The sequence below is a fragment of the Numenius arquata genome, chromosome 8 (genome assembly GCF_964106895.1).
Source record: "Numenius arquata chromosome 8, bNumArq3.hap1.1, whole genome shotgun sequence".
Lineage (NCBI taxonomy): Eukaryota > Metazoa > Chordata > Aves > Charadriiformes > Scolopacidae > Numenius > Numenius arquata.
In genome coordinates this window covers 50,603,335-50,619,851 of record NC_133583.1, presented here as the reverse complement: position 1 = coordinate 50,619,851, position 16,517 = coordinate 50,603,335, and the positions used below count along the sequence as shown (strand labels likewise).

The following is a 16,517-nucleotide window of genomic DNA, read 5'->3' as shown; positions in this document are numbered from 1 at the left end:
ACCCGGCCATAGGAAAGATGGGGCCACTCGCACCAAATGTGGACTGTCACCCTGGCCATATCGCTGCAGTGCAGCGAGACTCGGCGCTGGGTGCTGCTTGGACCCTACGGCCAAGACCGCAGCGAGTTCAACACCCAAAGCTGTGCTCTGTGCCCAGCCATGCCAGAGCCACCAGGCACCCTAGGCACCGGGTGCTGTGGGGACACACAGCGCTGAAGGGACACACGGGACACACACAGGACCTCTGTGGTCCCACTGCACAGTGTGAGATGGGGTTCGCTTTGCACAACGCACCGCAGGCAGCGGCAAGAGGCTGGCTCTGCAGGACACGCTGCACAGGCATGGTGACCGCGGCCAGGTCCCTGCTGCAGCCAGCCCTGCAGCCATCCCCTGTCCCCAAAGGCCTGCAGAGCCACTGGCCCGAAGGCCAAGCACCCAGGGGAGGGACAAGGCAGCACCGACACGCTCTCCGGAATGAGCCAGGCCTGTCCGTCCCCGCTCCTCCAGCCCCACCAGTCCCGGCGGCAGCGTGCGTGGTGGGAGGCCCCGCTGCCTCCCCCGGTGGGAAGGCGGCCCCCAGTTCCCGCTGGGCACTGGGCAGAGGGCAAACAGAGCATGGAATTTGCACGGCTAAAAGTTAAATACAACACACACACGGATTTCGTCAGAGGCCCTGGCACGGCTGCCTTGGCGGGATCCGATTAACGGGGAAATAAAAGGGCCAGGGAACCCACACAGCAGTGTGAACAGATGCCCTATAAAAATCAAATCCATGGTAATCAAGGGGACCGAAAGGTACATTTAAAAAAACAAAAACCCACCCTGGAAACAAAGGAGCTGGGCTTTGTGGCTTTCCTGGGAGGGCTGCGGAATTAATGGGGAAGAGCACATGTGTTTGATAATCTTTATATGGCAAAAGACCCATCTTTCAAATATGTCACAAATTCATATTAATCACCTTCCTATTGCCTTCTGTGGCGCAGCTATTCCAGTTGCCTTGGGCAAAATTGGGAACTGTCTGGTTAAAAAAAATGTTTTACATTATAATTTACAAGAGCCTACAAGTCTAGTTTCGTTTAATGGAAAGAACGATTAAAAAAAAAAAAAGGAGAGGAATATATATACACCCTGGTATATATACACTATATATATATTAAAATATATATATATAAAAGACAGATATTGTAACTCCATCTGGAAAGAGAGAATGTTTGATCTTAACAATGTAACTTCTAGCTTTCAAACAGGCTCAGAAAACAAGAAGTCAGCAGGAGTTCAGATAAAGGAAGCTTAAAAGTCAAATAATTCTGACTCTGAACCCGAGACTTCTTAGACTCAGGGTCCTTTCCTTTACCCATTAATGGGCTGACTTGTGAGCTCAGGAACAAAGTGCTGCAATGTGAGGATTTCTGAGAGTCACTCATTACAGATCACTGAGTGGAGTCTGAGTTGCGGAAATCAAAGGATCTAATCTGGAGTAACTGGCTGAACTTCTGCTTGGAACTAATTTGTTCCGAGTTCGGCTCACCTTTCACCTCCCAAAGGCCTCGAGTAAAGTCCCTACCGGGGTCAGCAGCAGACGGCACTGGGGGGATCCCAGCTCGGCTTTAATGGTCAGCCATGGCCACTGTAGCCCTGAGGAGAGCGTGGACGGGCAGCCAGGGCAGGAGGGATGTGGTGGACACATGGCAGAACAGAGCCCCCGAGACAGGCGGACGCCTCTCCTAACCTGGGCTAAAATACCCTGCTGAGCCGTCCCCCATCCCCATGGCTGGCCAAGGGGGATGGTGACAGCCAGCTGTTGCCACAACCAGTATCCCGGGACCCTGATGTGCCTCCAAGCCAGTTGCTGGAAAGGAGTCCAGGCATGCCAGACAGGGCTTCGGAGTCAGGACTCCTGGTCCTACTCCTGGCTTTGCCACTCGCTCCCTCCAACATCTGGAGCAAGATTCTTCTCTCCGGGGAAACAAATCTGGCTTCAGGGGCGCAGCTGGCTTGGAGGCTGAACTAATCCTTACTTAATCCAACACGTGGAGTGCCATGGATGGGCACTGCTAGACAGCACAAAGGGATTCTCCAACTCGGAGGAATCTGAAGCAAGGAGATTAAATGATTCCTCCAAGGGCCCCCGGCGGCTCAGTGGCAAAGCACACACTTGAAGTTGGGAGTTTAAGGTTGGTCCAGCAGGGTTAAACCGCTGGAGTGGCCCCGATGAGGGCAAGGGCAAGGTGTCACCCGCAAGCACCCACAGCCCCAGGGCTGCAGGAGGTGATGGAGGCAAAGGCCACTGCAAAGCACAGCAGGCTGCTTTCTCAACGCTGTAACCTGGACCCACTGCCTCCCACACTGTCCCCATGGCACCAGGGCCTGGGACACCTCAGGGTTACTGCTATGCAGGGTGGGGACACCCCACCAGCTGAACAGCCAGCAACTGCCCCAGCCACCCCCCTTCTCAGGGCTGACCCCAGCCCGCTCATCTTCCAGAGGTCGATCTTAGCCATGACACTGAGCGAGAGGCACTGGGGGCTGCTCCTGCCAGCTCCGGGCAGAGCAGGGAACATTGTCAACACACGGCCCCCACTCAGCTCAACCCATCCTTGGAAAAGCTGGCCGTGGGTCACAGGCTGCTGGTCTCTTCCACTGAACCATGGGAAAGGTTCACTGCAAGCACATTTCAGGCCCTGCCTGACTCTCCAAACATACCTGAGCCAGGGAGAATGTGGTACAGCAGCCCCATTCCTCTCCTCTCCAAGATACCCCTCCAGCTGGGATGTAATTTTTCCCCCCCTCGAAAGGTAGCATAAAATGGTCACAGTGTGAATGTGCTTGACCTTTTGTCTTGGACTAATCTAATTGTGTCGTCTTTGTGTAATCAGCCGGTAAAGGTCAGTGCTGTATTTAACATGGGGGCCCTTTAGGTACTGAATTTGCCTTGCAGTGAATTAACTTGATTATATTTCTTTCAAATATGTCAGAGACCAGGTCAGTTTAACCCTCTCTGTGCTGCCTGGGCCCATCCCTTTGTTTCCAGGAGGTGGCACTGAGGAACAAAGTGGTCAGAAACATACACATGGGCTCCCTCCTCATGCAGCCATGGCCACCACCACCACCACCGTCATCACCACCACCACCTTTCCCACCTTCCCAACAAGCAAAGTCTCAAGGGAGAGCGAGTGTGTTGTGAATCAGCCCGAAAAGTTTGCAAAACCGGGACACTCCGGACCGCAGGGAAGGGTGAGATTTCAGATTGAATGCAGTAGGGAAAAGAAAATTCAGGAGACTCCTTTGCAAACATGAACCTGTCTCAGTGGAACGCTTCCTTAAGACTCCATATTGTCACAATCAAAATAGGACATTACTCAAGTCCAGATTAACGTGTCGCCTCTGCCGTTGACAGATAAGGTGTTCTCAATATCCTGCAATACATTATACATTTCAGAAAGTAAAGGTCTGTGCTGCTACCAGGGGCAGTATGTCTGAGGCGTCAGGGATGCCACTGTGTGGAGACGGGCAGCTTTTACCAGACAGCTCAGCTCAGCTGTGCCAGGGGACCGCGCAGAAGGGAAAGCAGCCTCGGCTGATACCCAGGCATAGCCTTGGCCCTGAGGCAGCAGTGAGGGGCTGGGCAGCCTGCTCTCATGGAGGCAGCAGGGAGAGGCTGGTGACTCCCATCCTGCAGAGGTACATGCACAGGACATTGTCACAGGGCTCACAGTGGATGAACCCCTAGGTCCAGCTTTCCTTTCTCGGCACTGGAAGTGGGGTACAAAAACACCCCTTTGCTCTTCAAACACCTCTCTCCTTCCAAGCCTCCTGCTCCAGGCAGGGATTGATTCCAGGGACTTGGGCAGGTCATGGCTCATCATCTCAAGACTGCTTTCCCCTCTGGCTTCCCCCTGCTGAGCAACCCTTAAGGGGCTGTGTCTAGAAGGAAAATGCCTCAGGCCTGCAGCTGTACCGGCATCACTATTGCTGCCATAGCACAAGCTCTCGTCACCCAAAGCTTTGCTGCTTTGGTCCATGGTGGCACCCACGTCAAGCCATCTGCCTGCATGCAGGATGTAGAAAGCCCTGCTGAGCCCACCTATAGCACCAAGAACACTGTCCAGCACAGGAGACGAGCCCAGAGAGCAGCACTGGGACTTGGGGGGAAACAGGCGTGCTGTGCTCCCTTGGACGTGCACGCCTGGAGGGAGAGCAGGGCAGCATTCCCAGCGCTTGTCAGGGCATCTGCGTCGGAGACCTGAGTGCTCCCTGTTCTGCCCCCCCAACCTTCCTTCTCACCGAGTTGGGGGTCAGTGGTGCTCCTACTACATCAATGATCTGGTCCTTGGCATCTCCTTTGCCCTCCTCGATGCCGAGCCCTGTCTGGCCATCCGGATGGGCGCCTTCCGCACTGAGGGGGCCAATGCTACCAGCTTTGGCCAGGGCCTCATAGCGGTGCCGTAACATCTGCAGCTCATATTCACAGTTGGCAAAGGCTTGCTTCAGCTCGTACAGCAGCACCAGGTCGCTCCGCAGCTCATTGAACATCTGCACAATCTCCTCTGTGGGCATAGGGTTGAGATCTAGGGAGAAAAAGGGGTTCTGTTAAATACCCAGACCTGCAACCCTACAACTGAGGATCCCTAGAAAGGTCCTGGCTGCCCATTCACTCCCACAAATATATGCCAGGAGCCTCACTCCCATCACATGGATCATTAGCAACCAGCATCCCTAATGGTTGGAGACATGAATTTCCAGGCTGTCCTTTGGCTCTGGCCAAGGACTAAGGGTGACCCTGCAAAGTCCAGGACTCAGCAAGTGAAAGATGATATAAGATGCAAATCAGACCAGACAACTGAACCTTGCTACCCACCAGGCCATATGAAAGGAGCTCAGTCTTGGGAACAAGTCCTCACACGCTGCTGCAGAGGACAGAAGAGCTCCTGCTGTTCCCTACACCTTCACCAACAAGGGGAGGAGAGGCTGAGCTTCCTTGCCTCTCTTGTTGCTCCTCCCAGGATAGGACTGAGACAGAAAATTGCTCTGCTGCTGTGTTACAGACATGTTTTAATGCAGATCTGAGCTGCTCGTAGCAGGGGCTGGCAGATCACCTCCCCACACCACACATTCTGCTGCAGCCCATCACATGCACACACAGCCAGGAAGAGCTGCATGTTCTGGAGAAGAAAAGAATGAAGCTCTGCATGTTTTCCCGGATATACAGCAGTGGCCCCCTGTCTGCAGGGCTGCCCCCATGACCTTTTCCTGCTAGCACTGTGTTCACCCACGCAAAGCCCAGGTGAGTTTCTGCACACTAAGGCACAGCAGGGCTGGAGCACCAGGAAGCCCTCAAGACACATGTGTTTTGTAAGGCAGGAGTGGGGAGTCAGGAACCCCTCCTTACCCTCATGGAAAGTGAGCTCTAAGAAGCACGCACACCCTCCCCAAGGCTTCCCTAGCAAGCAAAGATGGTAACTCCCTTAGTTTTAAAGCAGAAAGGCAAAACCACCCTGGTTGAGCTGCTTTCACCAGCCACAGGAGGCCTTCAGAACTGCACACAGTCTCTGAGACAACACATCAAGTCATAAACCAGTTGGCCCAAAAAACTAACAAGAGTTAACAGAAGTCAGTGCTGGGAGCAGGCTCAGTAATCTATTGTAAATCACCAATAAGGCTTTTTTTTCTTCTTTTTCTTTTCTTTTTTTTTTTTTTTTTCCTTTTTCTATTTTTAAAAATATCCCCCAGCCACAGTGGGGGGAAAAGGGGATCATCAGGTGTCTAATCAAGGGGCACTGCATGCTGGGACTTGTAGTACCTGCAAACTGTACCCTCTGGATGGAGGGCAGCAGCCAGCCACGGGCCGCACTACTTCCCCTCTAGCTACGAGTGGATATTGTACATGTTAAGTGAACCCTTCTTTCTGCTGCTAAGACACTGGAGTTCAAGAGTGAGGGATGTGTGTTTACTTGCCTTTCAGCAGAGATGCTCCAGATTTTCACACAGCATGCAACCTATAAAGGGGGGACAAACAGTCCCAGACGCATTTTGGACTTGCCACCATGAGCAGTAAATTAAGAGGAAACGAAGCTTGAAAGCAAGACAGGGCAGCCCTGAACAATGCACATGCCGTGGTCACTAACACACTTAGAAGTACCTCTCCCGGCAAGGCTGAGATTTGCCTTCCTAATACTGTGGTGCCTCTCTTGATGGTTAAAAAGGCCCAAACAAGAGAGAAACAAAGGCTCTTTTAAAACATTTTTCTACTGGGAAGAAAAAAAAAAAAAAAAAAAAAAGAGCCCTGTGCATCTTGTTCTGGCTTTTACCCTCTCTCTTTCTTTTTTTTTTTTTAAACACATAAAATATTTTAAAAACCATTCACATACTGTTATTCAAGAAACTGGCTGTATTACTAGGGGAAAAAATAGCCCATCTCGAGAACAAAGGCTAGCTCTGTGTGTCTCTTTCTCTCTCGCGTGCCCCCTTTACTCACCTACTCCGAGTTCCATCAGCATCTGCTCCAGGGCTTTAATCTTCTTCTGTCCCACCGAGCTTGGCAGTTTCATCTGGAACACAAAGGTAACAGAGCCACACAGCTCAGAGATAGCCCTCACTCACAGCCGTCTAGTTCAAAAGGCAAGAGAGCTTTTCTTTTTATAGTGCAGGGGGAACAAAAAAAGAAAGAGAGAGAAAAGAAAATCAAGTGGTAAGAGAGGGAGACAGGGGCTGAAAGTTTTCAGACTAGGTCCGAGGGCAGGTATTGAAAAGCCCGGTCGTGAGGGCTTTTATTTTCTCTCTCGTGTGTGTGCAAGACACGCTGTTTTACAGTTTCCATGTGTCACTGAATTAACAACAAAAGTTCTTCTTGGCTTCAAACCCTCTCCCGCGGTGCCCAGCCCATCAAAGGGCTCATTTACACAGCGGCTAATGTGCAATGCTGCCCTACTTTATTCGCTTTAGCCGGCCTGATTAGACTCATGCGCTAACAGACTCACTTCTCCTTTTACCTGCTGAGCCCCAGACCTGTGGGATTCATTTACAGAGCAGGCTTTATAACAAAGGGGAGAGACAGAGAGAGCACAGTTACTTGACTGGCGGAAGTGTGAACACACATTTACATCGGAGCTAAGGGGCTAGGTGAGAGAGGAAGCATCAGATGTGAGCTATGAAAGGGACTCGGAGCTGGCCAGGAGAGGAAGAATGCATACACTTAGCAGGGTCCTTCCTCTGCATTCATTTGGGCTCTAGCAGGAGTGCTTGCTGCTCAGACCAAGCATTTATTAGATTACAAGCAGCACAAACGCAGCTGGCACAATATGGCAGGGAGAATGGGTTTCCAAGAACGAATGAAAGCACTTTCCTTTCTCAGCAATGCTAGAAGACAGACCAGGAAAGAAATGATTCTGAACATCGCAGTGTCCAACACGTCATTGCACATGGTCGTAGGCTGTCCCTCCGTATACAACCCGGGAAGGGGAGCTCACACCTCCACGTAGGGATCACCATCCCCAGCCCAAGCTGCCCAACAGGCTACTGAATAGCCAAGAGGTGAGGGCATCCTGCAGCCATCCTGCTCACCACTTACGGATCAGTGGCCCCAACCTTGGCCAAACCAACCATGAAACTGCAACACCGGGCTGCGAATGACCTGAAGGAAGAGCCATTCTTTGCTCCACCTGGCCTCTGAGGCGAGCTCACCAGAGGGTCCCATGGTCATCTTACTTCCCATAAGCCACAGGCTGAAGGTCCTCAAAACAGACAGCCCAATGTCAGTCGCACAAATTAGGCACATCTTTTCCACCATGTTCACTGCCCTAACACAAAAATTACAAGAGACACCATCTGGAACTTCTTAATTCCTTTGAAGGCAGGAGCACTGCACACACATACCCAAATGCTGAAAGTGCAAACCTTAACTCAGCTATGGTTGAATGGGTCCCATCAGCAGCCCCACAACCCCAACGCAGGATCTGCTGGGAAAACCTGCCTTTTCCACCACACCACTTCAGTCAAGAAAACAGAGTACGGATACCACAGAGCACCAGAGGGGAATGGGCCTTTCACAGTATATGCTAAGCAGCACCTAGTCCCTTTGCTAGGTATTACCACCACAGTTAAGACTCCAGGAGAAGGACCAAGAGGACCATCAGGGAGGATTTCTAAGAAACCAACCTGATCCAGAGGATCCAAAAGGAGCACTAAGTAAAAAGGAAAACTCACCCTCGTGCAAACAGCCAGCACTGGTAGGGACTAGAGGACATCTCTGTCCTTCTTTATACCCTGAGGGTCTTTGGCTTAGAGCTGGGGTTTCTGCACAGCAGTGGATTTCATACTTCAGCAACTGAATCTTTACAAACAAGAATTACTGTTTTAGCAGAAAAAAGGTTGCCAGAGGTATCAGGTATTTGGATTTCAGTCAAGTCTTTGGTCCAGAGTCTTAACGTGAGCAGAACCTTACTCAAATAGGTTTTCCCAGGAGCTCTGCTGCACAGATTACGTGCACAGGCTCTGCTGAAGAGCAGCAGGACAGGGTAGAGCCTAAGATAAGGAATCCCAGAGCACTGGGACAGGAGATGGTTCTGTTTATTTGGCGGGTGCCATGCTGGAGACAGCAGCGGATGCCAAGGAAGGAAAGGTCACTTAGCAGAGCTTAGCAGGAGACAGAATGGTTAGCCTGGAGCACCAGGAAGACATTCCTGAGAGCAAGAGGCCTTGGTCGAGAGAACTGTTCTGCCCCACAAGGAATCACACAGAACATTTAAGATGGGCCATGTAACCAGCTCTGCCTCAGCTGGGGGATATATGGGCTGACCTAGTCAGACTGTGCTACCCTTAACGTGCAGGACACAATGAGCTAACAGAGCCCAGCACCTCCTCATTGAAGAGCTCTGGACACACAATACTTGTGTGATTATCAGAGCCCTGAGAGTCTGTCTTCACCCTTGTCCCTAACACCAACATCACAGTCTTTCCAGCTAAAGGCAGGATTCCCTTCTGTTAAACACCAGCTAGCAAAAGCGTGCTGGGCTTCACACCAGCTTCAGAAACAAAGGACAAGAAATAGGAAAAGTTCATGCATGGCTAGGATAGGTGGACTGACCGGAGGTCTTGGTTTGTTGGTTAGAGAAAGAGCACAACCTTTTCTCCTGGGAGGCTTCCACTAGCTCAAGGAACTGCTGGCAACACAAATGATTAACCTGGAAAAGCCTTCAGCTGTGATGTTGTGTACGTCCTGCTCATGTCCCACAGGAGTCTGGTCAATGAATACCAAGCCAAGGTCTTCACTGACACTCCTGAAGATTAGAGGATGGAGCAGGGAGAGGCAGGACAAATTAATTTAACTTCAAAGAAAGGAACACTAGAGATGCTCAGGAGGAGCGGGGCTGTGAGTTTAGTTTAAAAACACATCAATTAAGCTTCCTTTTAATTCAGGCAGGAGGATCTGGCCTGCAAACAGGAAGGCTTCATTGGTTTCTCAAAGCAAGAGTATATTTTAATTTTACCATCATTAAGAAAATGTTATGATTTATGTGGCTGCTGTCGGACTAATATCTTTAGAATTTAGCTGGCTAAGCCAATTCATCTCTAAGACTGATGAAGGCTGATTGCTCTCTATGCAAAATGTATTAAAACTAAATGAGCAGTCTATTACTCAAATGCTGCTGATAATCTGTTAGCCAGGGTCCGTTAGCTGGGCTGCCTTGTTGCAGGAGAGAAGCCTTCATACACTGTACAGCTCTGATAAGCCCAAGATTACTTCAGCAAGCCCTTCTTTGTTTTGGTCTTTTAAGTTGACGTCCAGAGATACACCAGAGTGCTGGAAGCGGTGTATCACCTGCCCTCATTCCTGAGGAATCGAGACAATCCACAGGGACCACAGGTCCCAGCCAGCAGCACAGAGAACAGCCTTCTGGCTTGAGATGTGTGCGCTGGGGTATGTGGTTTCTGCGGGCCATATCTCTGCATTAATGAAAACGCCACTCAGGGCAATCTCGTTGCTTACACCACGGCTCCTGGGATGTTCTTCTTGTTGTCATGGATCGAGTCCTCCACAGGGGCTGAGGAAAATTATGTTCCTCGGAGAACTCCAGCAGCAACCGCAGCTTCTGAGGTGAATGGCATTTGCCCTTTTCTTTTCTTGCTTATACTAGACTATTATTGTTATTTATTATCTTTAAAGTCCCCATATAATAATAATACCTGGGAAACAGATTGCTCCAGTCAGAAAACTGATTAGCTGGGATTTTTGAGGTTACTATATTTTGGATGCTCTTCTCCTTTGACAGCCTCTCCCTACAGCCCTCTTTGCAACACCATCCTGCGCTTATAATTACACCAACATCACTTTTGATTTAAGGACTGTAATCCTTTGTCCTTGCTATAAACAACCTGCATTAAACACATGAACTGTGTGTACCAAGAGAAAAATAAATAAAGAGCTACAGAAAATTGTGTGAATCAACACCATGGAGCCACAGTACCAGAGCCTACCTATGAAGAGAGGAACCTTCCCTGATGCTGGGACACACAGCTTCTGCTGGCCTGCGAGGCACGGAGGACACCAGTGCTGACCCTGTCTGCTCCCCCCTGAAGGAGGAGGGCACTGCTCAGGAGTTGGGCCACACAGCTTAAACAGATGAACATAGCATCCACCCCACTTTCACGGCAGGGGTTGAGAGACCTGGGGGGTGGCCCTGAACAGTTTGATTTCTATAGAGGGTCTCACCATGGAGTAGCCATGAGGTTTTGAATGATGCAGGATTTTTATTTAATGTTCAAGACATTCTGCCAACAAAACCTTGCTAATTCACACTAATGACTAGGAGACCTACTGCAAATTAATTGCTAATTGGCAAAATTCATTAAATGAACAAACACGATAAGAAATAACTGAAGAGATAACCTCCCCAAACAGATTTGGTTCATTTATTTTTGTGTGCCATTCAGTATCCATGATTTATGCTAATACTTTTAAGCATAGTTGTAAATGTATTTGAGTATATTTTAGAAGAGTAATGAAGTCTAAGTAATAGCAGAGCTTGCAACACAGTCCCCTGTTATGTCTTACAGCATCACCACCCGGCAGGTAGAGACTGTCATGGGGATCTGCACTAGGAATGGAAGAGATCTGCAGGATCCACAGACAAATTCATCCAGGTCCCACGTGTGATTGTATCTATGTGGTCGGCTTAAATGTCCTGCTCTCACTTTCTTCACAAATGCTCCATTTCTGGTACTTACAACTTAACCCCCCCCCCAAAAAAAAAACCCCACTTTTGTGCTGAAACCTTTTGTTTGGTCTATCGCTCTCGTGATTTAACCCCAGCCAGGACTGGGCAACTAGGACCACACAGCTGCTTGATCCCTCCCACCGCAGTAAGGTAGGGAGAAGAGGGAGAAAAGGAGGGGAAAGGGAAAAAACTCATGGTTGAATTAAACACAGTTCAATAGAACAGTAATGGAAGAGGGGAAAAAATAGTAAAAGAATATATCACTTTATTTTGTATAACACAAGTTACTCTCACCACCCAATGATCGGTTGCCCAGCCTGCCCTGAACAATGATCATGGACTCCTGCCCCCTCAGCCAACCCCCATTGATATACTGAGCATGACATTGATGGTATGGAATACTCCTTTGGCCACCTTGTCCTGTCTATGCTCCCTCCCAGCTTCTATGGGAAGCTGAAAAAGCCCTTGACAAGTGTAAACAGTACTTAGCAACAACTGAAACAATGTTACCAACATTCTTCTCATACCAAACCCAAAACACAGCAGCTACTAGAAAGAAAGAAACTCTATCCTAGTGAAATCAGGACAATCACCAAAATACAAGGTTTTTAAAATTAATTAGTAGTTATTTGGATATTTCACATGTACCCTCCCTGATGCTGCACTTCATTTTCATTCAATTTTGAGGCAACCCTTCCCTTAAACTCAACCTTCCCCAACCCTAAACAATATGACTGTCCTAAACCATTAATCATCAAAACTCCACACATCTGACCTGTGTCTGTACAGCTATAAACTGTGGGTTTATGCACCAGCACTGGTATTGTTGTTCAGCATTATAACACAGTTCACTGACATTGAAAATCACCTTCTTCATGGATTTCAGCAGCAAGAAAACTTTCTCATTAGGCACCTTCTTCGTGGGTATCTTTAGAGCACTGAATTGCTTAGTGGGTTTCTGGGAAGGAGTGCTAAAGTTTCAGATGAATAATGTTTTTTGCATTTTCTGGCTTAAGATGGGGAAAGAAGGTCAACCTTTTCCCGGCTGCATGGCTCTACTCTGCAGAAGCACAGAGTCTCCAGTCCTGCACAGTTTTAAGACTCAAGGAAGGGAAGAACCACATTAAGTACTTCAGTCTCAGAGCTCTGGAATTTAAAAAACCTCAACAGAGAAATTCAATTTAAGATATGAGTGTGCACATTTCTGGAAATTTGAAGTGCTTAACTGCTCAGAACTAAAGTGCTACAATGGAAGGTGGATGGGCAATTGCAAAAGTTTGAAAAGTTTGAAATTGCACGGGTATTCTCTGTCTCAATGAACATACATGCTTCCCCCTGCCCCAGCTTACAGCCATGGAGCCCGTGTCAGTCCCTGCTGATCTGCCAGACTAAGATTTAAGACAGATCAAAATAAAGAGTTGTACCGCTATGCCATCTCTGCTATGCTATCTAACACATTAAACACACAGCGATCACTCTGGGATGGCACATGACCATGGCTTGCTCCATCAATGAGGCTTAATGCTAAATAAACCATTCTTTTAAGAAGAAAACATTTCTATATTAATTTATGTAAATGGTTATTTCTGGGTGGTTTTTGACTAGTTAGACATACTTCACCAATTCCCAAATCAATTGTGCAAAAATATAAATTCTCTACTTGAATCCTCCGAGTAAGTGAAATCGGTTTTACTTGTTAGAGGAACAGACCTAGTGAAAGCTTTGTCAAGGATGAGGGAGGCCAAAGGATCCCAGAGAAGCACAGCACCATCAGGCATATGGCAAAGTGTCAGCTCACTGATCCTATAAACACTGATGTCTCGTTATGCATCTATAGCACAGATTCAAGGGGTAAAGCTAAGAGATACTTCCTAAAGAAACTGAAGGTCCTGGCGCATCAATGTCACACCAGGACGGGTTTTCACAAGTGCAGGTAACAAGGTCTTCAAGGTTTTTATACTCTCCCACCCTTTCCCCTCGAGGAAGGGGGTACAGACTATTTCAACACAGCACAAGTGGCCTAATGTGAGAATGACTGGGAATCCACACAAATGATGGCCAATAACCTGGAAAGAGTCAGCTTTCTCCCAATTTGACACACAGGTTGTGACAAGAAACAAGACACCTGAGAAGACAAGAAGAATTCACACCTTGCCAGGACTGAGAAGACAAGAAGAATTCACACCAGGCCATTTAGAAGGTGGTCATCTTCTAGTAAGCAAAGCATTATCTGCCACTTACCAAACCTGAGATTTTCTTGCCCTTAAATACATTTTGCTTCAAGTATACTGCAAGCCCATAAAACAAATGCAAAAGGACTACAGGAAATGTTCGTGTAGGGAAAAATAGTAAAATACATGGTGCAGAATCATAGAATCGTCTAGGTTGGAAGGGACCTTTCAGATCGAGTCCAACCATTAACCTAACAAAAACCATCACTAAACCATGTCCCTCAGCACCACGTCTACCCATCTTTTAAATACCTTCAGGGATGACGACTCCACCACTTCCCTTGGCAGCCTGTTCCAATGCTTGATAACACTTTCAATGCATAAATTTTTCCCAATATCCAATCTGAACCTCCCCTGGTGCAACTTGAGGCCATTTCCTCTTGTCCTATCACTTGTTACTTGGGAGACTGACCCCCACCTCGCTACAGCCTCCTTTCAGGTAGTTGTACCGAGCGAGAAGGTCTCCCCTCAGCCTCCTTTTCTCCAGGCTAAACAACTGCAGGTCCCTCAACCACTCCTCATAAGACTTGTTCTCCAGACCCCTCACCAGCTTCGTTGCCCTTCTCTGGATTCACTCCAGAATCTCAATGTCTTTCCTGTAGTGAGGGGCCCAGACGAAAGAACTTCACAGGACATTTTTACTGGAGGGTGTTCTACATTAAAAGCACATTACCAGTATGACACTCCAGTATTTTGCTCTAGGACATCTGCAGATTCCCAGAGAGTCCTATCCCTGCCTCTTGCTACAGGTACAAAAGCCAAGTTCAGACCCATAGAGGTGGCTGTGGGAAATGGAAATGGCTGCAGCCTCTGAGCTGCCTCTGACCAAAACAAATCAAGAGCACAGAAGAGCACACTCTGATCACGGGGGGGGGAAGCCTAGGATAGGCCATGGGAGGGGGAACTCCGAGGACAGACAGTACGAGAACATTATGCAAACTTCCAGATCACACACAGATCCAAGAAACTGTAGCAAACCATGCATATAGTCTTGAATTGATGTTGCTTTTCTCTTAAATAATTTAAGTGAAACTACATTTACACAAATACAAAAAAACACAGTGACTAATTACACTCCGATCATTATATTGGGTAGGCTAATGAAAGAAAAAAGTAATATATACGGTGCTCTGCACAAGTTACAATCAGATTACCTGACGAATGAACACCTAAGACTGTGTCACTATGGGCACACAAAGGTAGTAAAAGCTTCCCAAATTGGTCCAGGACTGGCAGACAAATGTCCCCGAGGGCTCATACTGCAGAGACACTGTTTAGTACCTCATGATTCAACAGAAGCAGCAACACAGAGTATCCTTTCCAGAACTACAACTTATTTTAAAAGACCCCATTACTGTACCCAGAGTGCTCTACTTATACCCAAGAGCCTACTCAGGCTTTGGTCCAGATGCTCTCCCACACCAAAGAGCTCCACGAAAAAGGTGACGGATGCATTTTCTTTCAGCAATTTAACATTAACTGCCTTTCAGTTTAGCTAAGAATGAGAACGGAGGAAGAGAAGCGTTGGATTCACTTTTTCTAGTTCATTCAAGGTTTTGCATCCTTTGCTGTTCTCTTTAAAAGTAAATACTCCAACTTTTTCATCTTATTTCATTCTCTAAAGGCAGGAGTTTGATTAGGAAGTGCACCAGCACTCTCTTGGCCCTAATTAAAGGGCATGTAATATAACAAATAGATGGCAATGCCACAACATGAATTCGATCCAGCCTGCATCATTTGTTCTTAACTTTTATTCACAGAAATGAGACTACTACTTTCCTTCCACACCTCTGTCAGGCTCCCCGTGGAAATTACTCTCATCCACTCTCTTGTAGAATGCAAAACATACAAGTTTGCTAATGAAAAATTCCTAGCAGAAGCAACAAGCACATCTCAGCTAACTAATCCACGGGATGTTCAGATCTGGAAACATAAACTTTCCTACCTAATAAAGGTGTGCTGATCTCTATCAGATTGATGCCAGGTTGCCTTGGAGTGCAATCAATACAAAACAAATAAATTATTAATTGCTCCAAGTAATTAAATTTATCAAACCCAAATAAAAATAACTGGTATTTTATGGAACTGCTTCCAAAGCTGAACCTCTGAAGGGACAGTATTGATCACAGGAGGACAGACAGATGTTTCACATATTCATAGCTGATGAGGTCTGGGTTTGCATTAATGACAGGGAAGGAACAGAGCCAACAGCCTCCGACGTAGAGTAAACAGGCGGTGTGCTTGGCCATTTAATTGTGGGTCAGATCAAATATGGAGAATAAACATGTCTAAACACATACATACAACCCCATCTTCCTCGAGAAACATTATTCACCTTGGAGCTGTAGTAAGCACTCAGTTTCCAGTCCAAGAAAAAAATGGAAGAGAACTCTCACACATGCGTTCCCCACATAAACACTGTAAATTCTTACTCATTAATCAGTGCTAAAAAAAAAGCTCAGCAGGCTAGTAAATATTTAAAAGCTGGTGAGTGTGAATATTTGAATCAATGGGTACTAAAGCTATACTTGTAATTTTCTTTCCTCTACTTCTTTTTTAATTGGTTCAACCGGCAAATTGTCTACAAGATCCCAGTTAGCAGATGGGAGTCAGACTGCTGGCTGGAAGCCTTTTCTGAGGGGAGGTGGCCAGCTCTGAATGACTAAGCTGGAGCATCCCTCAGTCATTTCTGCAGACTGAGATCTCTACAAACTCCTTTTCACCCCAGACTTTTGTTTTGTTTCCAGATGAGACATCACTCAATCGATTCTCTTCCAGTTCCTTTGTTTCCAAACCCGTGACAACACAGCAAGGACACAGACTTACACCTCAATATGAGGGAGTGGGGACAAACATCTACCCTTTTCTACCCATCACCTTCTTTCTTAAAAGCACTGCTGCAGCAATTCAACAGCATTAACAAAATCATAACTTAAAATTCACAGATAAGGCTGAGAGAGAAGATGAGCAACTTAAAACACGCTGTAGAGATGTTAAGTGTGCCAAAGTCAAGTACTCTGAACACAGTAAAATCAAAGACAAAGGTTAAACTTAAAAGAAACCTGAACATGAC

At 47.4% G+C, this 16,517-nt stretch overlaps 1 protein-coding gene across 2 annotated transcripts in view; it reads right to left on the bottom strand.

The window, feature by feature from the left end:
* The window catches only part of DMAP1 (DNA methyltransferase 1 associated protein 1), a 34,749-nt gene that overhangs the window by 1,115 nt on the left and 17,117 nt on the right, over positions 1-16,517 (bottom strand). The window contains exons 9-10 of one of the 2 annotated variants that reach the window (XM_074152096.1): positions 6,476-6,548; positions 4,285-4,568 (exon numbers count right to left, since the gene is read on the bottom strand). In XM_074152096.1, the coding sequence (XP_074008197.1) occupies positions 4,285-4,568; positions 6,476-6,548 (357 nt within the window). Of the gene's footprint in view, positions 1-3,288; positions 4,569-6,475; positions 6,549-16,517 lie in introns of those variants that run through there. The other variant, XM_074152095.1, reaches the window with a different exon arrangement.